Genomic DNA, 12,416 nt, shown 5'->3' on the forward strand with positions numbered 1-12,416 from the left:
ATTAGGATAATTTTGAAGGGTGTTTACCTTACTCTTAGAATTGCTTTCAATTTGAGATGAAACCTAGGAGGACAGAAAAGCTAAGAGATTAAGACCTTTCTAGTTGAAAGACATCATGTTTCCAAGTCCAGAGGAAAAAATAACAGACTTTGTTTACTCAATCAGCATTGTCAACTACCACACACCTACCACATCTTAGTGAAGCATATTTATATAAATTTTGAAAATGTCATTAACTTTTTACTTATGACTCATAAAAGTTCCTGTTTTCTTTATTTTAGTGTTTTTAATATTCTCCATAACAGTTTTTCTTCTTTCTCAAGACACAGATGTTTTACATTTCAAATGAGAAATCTAACACTAAGTATGATATTTTTCCTCTTTATGTTCTTCATCTTGTAGATGGTTTTTAAGACACTTCATCTAATTCACGCTCTTCCTCTGTGGTTATAGTCTGAATTTTTTTTTACTTACTTTTACTTACTTTTGTTGTAATACTAAGTTACACTTCTATGGTTCAATATATGTAGTCTTATTGAAAGAAAGGATTGGGTACTTCTCTAGAAAACAAGAGACTCATAAGAAATATAAAATAGCAATNCCTCAAGACACAGATGTTTTACATTTCAAATGAGATATCTAACACTAAGTATGATATTTTTCCTCTTTGTATGTTCTTCATCTTGTAGATGGTTTTTAAGACACTTCATCTAATTCACGCTCTTCCTCTGTGGTTATAGTCTGAATTTTTTTTTACTTACTTTTACTTACTTTTGTTGTAATACTAAGTTACACTTCTATGGTTCAATATATGTAGTCTTATTGAAAGAAAGGATTGGGTACTTCTCTAGAAAACAAGAGACTCATAAGAAATATAAAATAGCAATGATTCACTTTTGCACATAAAAAATAGCATGTGCATAAGTTTCAGTAGCAGATAATTCTGTCCTCTAGTTCTTCTCTACTAACAGAACCCCAATTTTGTTTAGATATTTAAATGGTCAGCAAAGCTCTCAGGGAGGTCTAATCTCTGTGAATGGGAATGAATTACAGTTGGTTACAAACATGATTATTTCAATCTTCTTTGCCAGTGATTATATTCAGAATACGCATATGACACAGTTCCAGCTAATGAGATGTGAGGAAGTCTGCTGAGTACCTCTGGGAAAACTTCCCATTCCAAACTTCATATATGAGAAAATATTTTTTAAAACCCTGGTATTTAAACCTATTTGGTTCACTGTGTTACTTGCAGCCAAAAGCATTCCTGATTGAATAGTTGTTTTTCATTTTGCTTTCATTTTTATCCATCCTACAAGCACAGTCCTGATGGTAATGGCTTTGAGCCTGGCCTTTGAGATAGCAAGTGAAAAGTTGTTTAGTAAGTTAAAAAAAAAAAAAGAAAGAAAGAAAGAAAGGAAAGGTAATGAAAAGTGTTTCTAAGATGGAAAAAACACTATAGTTTTAATTCATTATTAACATTTAAAGATGTATTAACATAAGTAAATTTGGAACTTCACTATTTAAGCAAATATTTGCAATCTAAAAAGTACCAAGTACTAGTTTAGAATACTGAGGAGAAATACATATTCATGTTTACATTTGTCCATTAAGTTGAACATGGCCTCTTTGATTTGTCTATGTTAGCTACAATTGTCACACAATTAATTGGATTAGCTATGTGATACTCCAAAACATCCTTTAGGTGACTATATAGAATATAAAGACTTGTGCGGAACTAGCTATCCTATTGATCAGGTCGGACAGACAGACTTTATTTTTGATACATAAGCAAGCATATCTTTTTAAAAAGAAATTGTGCATTATAAATGTCTTCCTGAGTGGAACTTCCCAGTAATGTCACAGTTAATAGATTATGAATGTGTTGGCATGTTGAGTCCTTCAGGAACCTCGGGTGGCCAAAGCCCCTGAATCAATCATTTCAGCAGCAGGGTATGTCCTTTATTTACATTAGTATGCCTTACAAATAGTATCATTGCCCATGTGTGCCATGAATTGTTTCCCAAAGCACAGTTTGAAGGCTATAATTCAATATATGGATAAGAGTACGTCTTCTTTAAATTAATTATTTGCCATAAGAAAAGAGGATTCAACATTCTTAGGAATCACAGGATACATTGGTGGATTAGAGTCGTAGATGCCATCAAAGTGATCAGAATGGTCATAGGAATATGCATATACTTAAATAATGTTTTCCACCTAATCCACTGGGCCAGATGTCACAGTAATTTACTGTTAAAATATTTGCTAAAAAGTGATGGAGAAGAGTATTTGGTATAAATACTGGGTTGGCAGATACTGAGTAATCAGCAATTTAACACCTCTCCAAATTTTCAAGGCCATTTTCCCAACTAAAAAATACCAACCCATCATATTGATAATGGTTATCACTTGTTTTTCCTCTTCCTTGCCTTTAAATTTAGTTGCAATAAAACATTCCTTGAAATTATATATTTTCCAGGTACTTAACTCATTTTGACACTTTTTGCAAGTCTGGCAATATTCAGGACTCTCAGTTTATTGATTTCTGCATCCTAGAACTTTATGCAGTAAGTTCTAAAAACAATAAAACAACCTTATATTGTTAGAATATTGGAAATATACTAAAAACTGATTGAGACTCTTATAAAACAAGAGTACCTCATTTTCTATTATAGATTTTCACAGCAATTACATAAGGCAATTAAGTTTTAAAAAGTATTTCTGTTTGCATGCCATTCAAACATTAACAATGGACAGATTCTGAAGCAGTGATACAGTTGCCCAAAGGGAGTGGATCTCAATTTTGAAGGTAACTGCACATCTCCACTAGGCATTATAATCTCCAGGGTTACATTTCATTGACAGGGAGATTTTGGAGGACAGAAGAGTTGGGTGGATATATTAGTTTTCTGTGGCTTCTTTAACAATTTACCACAAACATAGTGGCTTAAAACAGCAAAAATTCATTCTCTCTTAGTTCTGGAATCCAGAAGTCTGATATCAGTATAACTGAGTAAAAATCAGGGCTCACATTACCTCCAGAGGCTCTAGGGGGAATCTCATCCTTGCTTCTTCCAGCTTCTGGTGGCTGCTAAGATTCCTTGGCTTGTGGACACATCACTACAATCTTCAAGGCTGACACCTTCAAATCTCATTCTGTTCTATTCACATTACCCATTTGTTTTTGTGTGTAAAATATCCATCTGCCTCCATTTATAAGGATATATGTGATTACATTTGTCCCACCCAGATAATCCAAGATAGTCTCACCATTTAAAAACTTCTAATAACATCTGCTAAGACTTTTCTCCTTCCTCCCTTCCTTCCTTCCTTCCTTCCTTCCTTCCTTCCTTCCTTCCTTCCTACCTTCCTTCCTTCCTTCTTTCCTTCCCTCTTTGTTGTCTACATAAAGTCATATTAATGGGTTCCAGAGATTAGGATGTCAGTACCTTTGGGAGGGCCATTTCTCAGTCTACCATCTTATATGTGGGGAGCAGAGGAACAGCAAAGTAATGAAATAAAGACAGTGTTTCATGTATGGTATAACAATTTTCAAATTCACATGATGTTAGTTTTTTTTTAAATACATTATAATATCATCTTGACTGATCTTCAAACACCAGAACACCAGACCTAAAGGCAATTTCATATACTATAAGTATTATTGGGCTAGTCCAAGAAACTTCAACACAGGGCAAACCACTCTTATTAGAGTTAACTGTGATTTCCAAAACCAATGAGATCAGTATATTTGACTTTTTAATTATTTACTGACTAGCAAAAATACTGTTTTTGATGTCACTTTTAAACACAAGTGGTGATGATTATGTGACAATAAAACAGAAATTGCCTTTTTAATAGTTTGAGGAAAGATTCTTTTCTCATTGCTTACCACCTTATAATCTTTGTATTACACATCAACATCTAAAAACCCTGCTTGACAAAAAAAATCACTGAATAAAATCACTGATTCTTAAACTGTACAAATTTCAGATTTTAAAACTGTAGACTGGGAATTTCTCACTAGTTTTATGTTGTATTAGCTGTTCAAATCTCTTATTTGCATACATCAATTAGAATATTCCTATATAGCTTGATTTATTTTTATTCAGTATCAAAAGTCCTTTCAAAGGAATTCTCCTAGCTTTAGGGCTGTAGAGCTGTAAATATCTCTGTGTGAAATATTTTCAATGAGTTAAAATTCGTCGTATACAGATGTCTTCATGCTAAATGAGTATTATTGTTTTTTTCAATCAAAGGGAATTACTTTCTACTTTTTGCTTCAAGAAGAATAGAATACCTTTGGGGATACTGCTTTTATTTGGAGTTGCATAAAATTTAATAGCCATGTTTATATGTTCATTAAAATAATGCCCGTTGGATATTCTAACATTTATAGTCTATCTTAGAAATAGTCTGTGTAAGCAAAATATTTTCAGGTATGTTTTAATGTGTCAAACTAAGCATTCTAAGGAAAATCCAAATTTAAAGGAATTGATCAAAATAGAACAATAAAAGAAGCACAAAAAAAGTTAATAGAGAATTAGTTGAATAACTCATAGTTTATCATTGAATTGACATGTGTGTTGCAGAACACTCAAGGTGACTTTTTAATCAAGTGGGAAAAAAATCTGGTAACAATATAGAGCAAGATTCCTATTTAATTTAAACATATATGATACCAGTGATGATGTCTAAGTATGGTATTTTCCAAATTTCTTTTTTTAATGTTTAAATACTAAATATTTTCTACAATAAGAAATTTCTTATAATTGGGAGAGAAGCATAATAAATCTTATTTTAAAATGAACTAAAAGTTATGCAGTCTTTAAAATATCTAAGTAAATATGAAATCACATGGAAGTTTAATCATACGATAGCAGCATGGGTAAAAAATGAGACGGTAGAAACCTGCCTTCCTTATGATCTGCAACATGATGTATGATTAGAATTGGATTTCTATCCAGTTGTGGCTAATTAACTGATCAGAGCCTTCATCCCTGGTCAAAGTAGAAGTTGTAATAACAGTGTATTTTTATGTAGGTATTTCTCTTAAGGGACAAGTTTTTATAGCATGACATAGATATAACAGGATTTTTGAGTTAGAATACAGAATTTAAATCATAAAGCAGCCTGTCTCTGATCATAAAATGATCAAGAATTAGGAAATTAGCTCTTTTCTCTTCTCTCTTTTTTTTTAATCATAACAATGAATGAGGGATTGATGAGAATGCCTGAGCAGATTAAGTGATACTACTGTTGAAGGTGATAAAATTAAGTTACAATGTAATAACTTTGAACAAAAGATGAATATAGTCTACCCATTTTGACCAAGGATATTTGTCTTATGAGTATACATTTATATTTATTAAAGCACCTGACTATTAATAATTCTAAACCGTTGCTTAAAGGGGTTGCTTTTAAGATATGATTTACTAATATAATGCTTCTTAAGATGCTTCTAACACAGTTTACTAGAATGGATTATGCTATTCCTTTTATGTTAGTGGCACCATATTAGTAAAGTTGATGAGCTGATAGTTTTGCTTCGTACTAAAAGTAATCATCCTTAAAAAATTCCTATAGATTGCATCAATTGCATATCAGTGATAAATAAAAATCATTTTCAGGGATTGACTTAGTTATATCCTTGTAATGTTTCTCTACAGCATCTATTATAGTCACTTGCATACAGCTGGTGCTTAGGAAAATGTGAACTGATTCACTGGCCCAACTCCTTTTCTAATTAAACATTTAGGGCATCATGTGGCAAGTGATTGAACTGCATTACCATCTCTCATCTTCTAATCATTACGGTAATATTACTGAATGATAGTTTTCTAAATTGTAATTTTTAAGAGAAAGTCACTAATATAATTTAGTCCATTCATACATTTATATATGTTTGCATGAGCATTTTCTCTTCATCTCCCTCTGTTTTCTTCTCCCTCCCTCCTTACACACACACACGCACACACACACACACACAATATACCATCTATTTTTGCGGTAAACAAAAAATATAGTCCCTGCCCTCAAGTAGTTTATAATCCAACTGTAACCTGTATATATTGATAGAAGGGAGGAAGGGAGAGGAAAGAAAGAAAACAATGAAACAGTTTGTAAGAAGGATGCTCTTCGAAGGTCCAAGCAAAATTATTTTCATGCATAATATTTTTAAAAGTATAGGGGCGCCTGGGTGGCACAGCGGTTAAGCGTCTGCCTTCGGCTCAGGGCGTGATCCCGGCGTTATGGGGTCCAGCCCCACATCAGGCTCCTCTGCTGTGAACCTGGCTTCTTCCTCTCCCACTCCCCCTGCTTGTGTTCCCTCTCTCGCTGACTGTCTCTATCTCTGTCGAATAAATAAATAAATAAATCTTTTAAAAATAAATAAATAAATAAATAAAATAAAAGTATAAGTTATAGTGAAACATAATTAGAAATGTATTAGAAGATATTATGTAATTAGAATGTAGTTATTATTCAATATTTCACCCAGTAACATTGTGCATGAGAAATCTTATACTATCAAAAAAAATGGCTAAATAAACAGAAACATTTCCTTTGAAAAATTGGATTATTATCTACTAATATATTATTCCAATATGTTTTACTCTCCATTTGTCTTAATAACCTCTCTTTTCCAGAATTTTTGTAAAAAAAAGGTATACAGTGCCATAAAGATTCCAGTTTTCCTCAAAATAATTTATAAATTGAATATAATTCAAATAAGGATGAAAAAGTTGTATCTGTGTGTGTGTATACATGAAAACTTGAGAAACTAATGCTAAAATTTGTATGCTTCGTGTATGTTAAATATACTTTATAATTCAAAAAATACAGACTTTAATTAGGAAGCTTTATTGTAAGAGAGAGAGGTAGAAAAGCAATGGCAATGTCATTAAGGTGTGACTCATTATTTTCCAATAAAATGTTTACCAGCCTACTAGTCTGAGGCTGCACCTTGCTAATTATTATGTAACCATGGTATGTAATAGCATCCTGTCTCTGAATCTGGCCAATATTTTGGCCTGTCATGATTGACAGCCTTAACTAATTTTTATCTTATGCAGCTAATTTGATTTTATCATTAGAGCCACAAATACAACAGGGAAACCACTATGATTCAATTACTTTCCAGCTGATAATTTTTACCATTTAGCTGGAGACTCAAGTTAAATCACCCTCTCCAATGTTCCACTTAGCCCTTAAAGAATGAATTTCATCATACAATGGGATTTTTCTATCACCACATTTATCTCATAGTTGTTTGTTGGTTTTTTTAACCTGAAACATAAAATACCAGATTTCTTTTTCACAGAAAAAGGAGAAGCTAAAGAAAAAAAAGTTTTATAGTGGATAACTACAAAGAAGGTGATATCTGGCAAGTGTGATACTTTGTTATCCTGTTAGGTTACCTCTCCTGGGCAGGCCATCGTTTTCAATTATATTCAAACTGAGCAATTGTCAATTATATCACATCAACTGTAGCTGTAGCAACTGGGAAGAAGTTAGTACAGATATTCATACTCTTAAATAATTATGACGAGTAATTTTAAGAACAGTGTGGAAGATAGGGTTTAATTGACAAAAAATCACTCATAGGCCAGATTACAAGGGGATGCAAAATCTATATTTAAGAAACTAGGCAAAATTCATTTGGGGAAAATTTGATTTAGGCAAATGCCAGCTACTAAAGTGAGAGAAGCAAGTATGAAAAATAAATAAAAAGAGGAGAATGGAGAAAAGGGAGAAGTTAAATGAGAGAAAATTAATGAGTAAAGTTAAATGAAATAAAGCCTGGGTTTTAGAAAATGCAAGGATTACCCCCTATAGCATAGTGTGGGTTCCTGCGTTTATTAAAGGCATCATTCCGCTAAATGTGATAATTCTCTTTTGTCAATCTATAATGATGTGGAGTCCATTGTCTGGCCAACTGGTTTGTAATGAAGTATAGGATGAAATGAAAATTTCGCAAGTAAATGCAAAGATATGGAAAGAATAGTTGTTATGTTCCTTCTGGACATATCCTTCTAAATTTCTCTGGGAGAAAAGGGATAAAAAGAAGAACAAAGTGGGTGCCTGCATGGCTCAGGAAGTTAAGCATCCGACTCTTGATTTTGGCTCAGGCCATGATCTCAGGATCTTGATATCAAGTCCCAAGTGGGATTCTGTGCTCAGCAGGGAGTCTGCCTGAGATTTTCTATCTCTCCCTCTCCCTCTGCCCTCCATGCTTTCCCTCCCTCTCTCTCTCAAATGAATAAATAAATCTTTAAAAAAAGCTATTACTAATAAATACAATAAAACAGCTCATAAAGCAAGACATAGAATGCTTCATAATTACGTAGGGTGCTAAGTCAGAAATAAATTATAGTTTTAATGAAATTAAATGAAGAAAAAATTGTTTAATAAAAAGCTATTGATCTATCAACATTGGCATTAATGTATCAAAAAAGAACATTCTAGAGAAGAATATGTGGCATTCAGGAAAACAAGTCTAGATTGCAAGTTCAATTAGATAGAAGAATGTTTTACATTGATGTGGAAAGTATATTTTTAGTATCCTAAGGAGATAAAAAATTGGGAATTACTGCTATATTATTTTAAAAAGAAGTGGTAATATAATCATAATAAAATGGCAGCAGGTAATAAAGAACTCAAATATTGACTATTTTCAAGTACTCTGTCATTCCATCTTTATATAAACTACGTGAGTTTCCTCCTGTTATCAAGGAGGAAACTTTTTACATTTTGCATTTTACATTTGAGGAAACTAAAGTATAGTGAGACCGTCTGGCATGAAAAGAGCCGCAGAGTTCCCAAGTGACAGAGCTTGACCTTAGGTCCCAAGGTCTTAATCTCTATGTGCTATTCATTTGCTTGTGACCCGTTATTTCACCTATCCTTCATAAAATTATTCATTTGGGACTGAAACATAAATTTTTCAGCTTGTTTTTTTAACCAAGCTAAGTATAATCTAGGTCTGCACATATGCATTAAGTATAAATGATGTCTAATTGTATCTGGATGAAAAGTCCAAATTCTTATATATTCAGTATATAGTATTGATGTAGTGCCTATGACATGTGTACCTCATGGGTGCAGATAACCTTTTCAGCATTTAAGGAGCTTAAAATATAATTTTGATTGTGAAACTGAAAAGCTACAGCATTGGTACCCTTCAATGCCCCATCAGGATGTATGCCTACCAATGACAATTTTTTTTTCAGAAATATTTCATATATGTAATACAGTACATGTTTTATCAAGTCTTACCAATATTTTACTTATTCTGCTTTACTTATTCTTACTTTGGCTTTCTTTTTATTTAAGATTTTATTTATTTATTTATTTGACAGAGAGAGAGAGAGCACAGCAGGGGGAGCAGCAGGCAGAGGGAGAGGGAGAAGCAGGCTTGCCAAGCAGGGGGCCCGATGCAGGGCTGGATCCCAGAAGCCTGAGGTCATGACCTGAGCCAGTGTCAGATGCTTAACGACTGAGCCACCCAGGCACCCATAATTCTGCTACTTTGGCTTTTAGAAAATAGTGCTTATTTGGCTTCCTATCATAAGTAAGGTGGGAAAAGTGTATCACCATTATCAAAGGATAGGATAAAACACTTCAGTCAGTCACTTTTATTCTTTTTATAGTCACTTAAACCAAGTCACAGGAAACAATAAACACTTTTATTTTTTTTCTTCACCTGTTACCTTTAAAGTATGACCCAACACTTCATTATATTTCTAAAACTCAGATCCAAATCTGTTAGAGTCAAATAAGTCTAGATTTGTAGTTGTTTTTTTAAACTGTAAAATGAATATACACTTTGCAATACTGAACAAACTTAAATATTCATTGAATTTTTGTTTTATAACTAACATTCCTTGCTGTAGCCTGTCTAGCTTTTTGACCCTGTTTCCAGTCCCCAGCCCTTACCTCATACAGAACTCTCAAACTCCTTCTTTGTCTTGGACCATTTAGTTTATTGCTCTTACTTTATTCTCACTGAGCAATATACATATTCAGCAGTAAGATAAATCCATCATCTGGAAAAACAGCTGAGTCACTATTTATTATTACATAAACTCATGACGTAGGACCCTTACTCCTCACACTACTTATGTGATCATGGTATTCCCATTAAAACCAGGTCTGGGACAGGACAATGGGTTCTCCATCTGAAAACAGTAAAATTTTCTCTGTATTATTCCTCATCCGTTCATTGATTTGCAAAATACTTTCTGAAGCCAGTTTTGTACAAAGTTAACAATTTAGGGATATAAACATACATTTCAAAAAGCCCCTTTTCTCAAGGAGCTTATGATTGGGCATTAGAGGAAAATATACAAATAGTTAGATATAAAACATTTGGAATGAAATTAAGGCAAGCAAGATCTCATTGGGGCAGTAAGCACCACTTGTTGGGCTAAGTCAATTCTGATTGGTTATCAGTCAGGAAGTCATATTTAAATTGAGCTTTGGTGAAAAACAAAATATTGGTAGGTGTTAAAAGGAGTACCTAGGGAAGAGAAAAATTATTAAAGGATAGAAGAATAACATACAAAATGGCACAAAAGTAAGAAATAGCTTTATCTGTCCCCTCAACAACAAGTAATTTGAGGTGCCTGTAATCCCTAATGACATAAGAGATGAACTGAAATGTGTCTGAAAAAATAGCATGAACAAGATCATGGAGGTTCTTGAACTATGAAATAAAAATTTGGGATTGCACCATGTAAAGAATGGGAGCCACTGGAATTTATTTAGCAGAGAAATGACATGATATCCTCTTGTGTTATTTTGTAGAATTCACACCTGATGTTTTCCTTGTTTCCAGCCCTTTCCATCAGAGCCCTTATAACCTCCATACTTTTATTTGGTAAAGTCCACAAAATAGCTTGCTTCACCTCTTTGGAAGGTATTTCATCTCTTCTGTTAAGCTTCGCAGGACTTTTCTCAGGATAGTTTATTTACTTCTCCCATCTTCCTTCGTTGTGCTCAGACTATACATCTTTTTATGATTCTTGTATAATAATCATTTCTTATCTGTTTCCATCACTTGACTTGAATTCAGGGAGAATTTATCTTTGTCTTTGTATCCTCAGTGTCCTTCCAGCATGTTGCCCTCTAGATGCTTAATACATTTTAGTTGACCAAATGCTGAGAAATATATCTTGTTAAGAAAAATTTGTCATAAGTGATGAAAACACACTGAATAGCCAGCCATGTAAAATCAGAGATAATAACTCGATGGTCGCTGTTAATGGGAGATCATGAGAGAATAAAAGAAGAAGGTGAAGAGAGATAGAAAAGCAAGACACCAAAGAAATAAGGCTGTTTAGATGGGACTGAGGCATTGGGACTGATTTGAAGATGACACCAGATAACTTGGAGAAAGGTTGTATATTATCAAGCATGGGGTTGATTTTGCTAAAGGAAGATATGAGTCTCTTTTGGATGATTTTTATTTGATCTATCTGTTGGAGCATCCGATTTTGTTAGATATCTGGAAAACACAATCATCCCTCCTTAAAACATAAATATGGGCTACTATATCTTTTTGTATAAAGCCTTAAAAGGTATCCCTAAGCAAGTTTGGGCTGCAATGAGACCATAACAGTGAGAAAAAAATCAACAGAGAGAAAAATGTGCACCTCAGCCTGTTCCTTAGAAGCAATATCTAATATGTTCCACTAATCTTAAGATTTGGGTGTTCAAAAGTTTGAGTTCTATTTATATCTTACTCAGCTGATTCAAAATTAATTTTATGTTATTTCTCTCTTGCTTTTCTGCAGTATGCTGTCTGGCTAGTCCTCTGGGTTACCTGGAATGTGTTTGTTATCTGCTTCTATTTGGAGGCTGGGGACCTCTCAAAGGTAATTTGCCAACTGATTTGCCTGAGTCATCAGTAGTGTGTTAACAAGCCTCTTCCTAAATAAGGCAGAGTCTCACCCTGCTCTTGTCACTTAGATGCACTTCGAATGAAGGTAAATTGAAAGATGTCCTCATCTATATATCTGCTTTTCTACCATCAAAGATATGTTTTAGTTTGTTACAAAAACATGCTTTTATTATTTTAAGCAAAACTAGTGTGAAATGATGATTACATTCACCATGCTGTGTATTTTTAAAACATTGGCTGATGAGAGATTTCTGAGGCAGAATAGGATTTTTTTCACTTTGAAAATTTTTTCATTCTGAAAAATTTGAAAGTTTTCGAAATCACTTAGTTTGCTTATTACTGTCCTAAAGGTTTTTCTGCTCGGACCCAAATAGCAATGCAATAATTCAAACAATTAATGGATTTTAGTTGAATAAAATTGTTACCAGAGGATTGTAGCTAATTATATAAATGAAAAAATAAACATTATATTCTAAAATAGTCTAGGAAAGACTTGAAATACTTACTTTTT

General features: G+C 33.2%; 1 protein-coding gene across 4 annotated transcripts in view; it reads left to right on the top strand.

Moving 5' to 3' along the window:
* The window catches only part of NKAIN2 (sodium/potassium transporting ATPase interacting 2), a 968,851-nt gene that overhangs the window by 500,718 nt on the left and 455,717 nt on the right, over positions 1 to 12,416 (top strand). For all 4 annotated transcript variants that reach the window (XM_034669080.1, XM_034669081.1, XM_034669082.1 and 1 more), the window contains one exon: positions 11,799 to 11,879. In XM_034669080.1, coding sequence (XP_034524971.1) covers positions 11,799 to 11,879 — 81 coding nt within the window. The remainder of the gene's footprint in view (positions 1 to 11,798; positions 11,880 to 12,416) is intronic.

This window comes from Ailuropoda melanoleuca, chromosome 10, assembly GCF_002007445.2.
Source record: "Ailuropoda melanoleuca isolate Jingjing chromosome 10, ASM200744v2, whole genome shotgun sequence".
NCBI classification, from domain to species: Eukaryota; Metazoa; Chordata; class Mammalia; order Carnivora; family Ursidae; genus Ailuropoda; species Ailuropoda melanoleuca.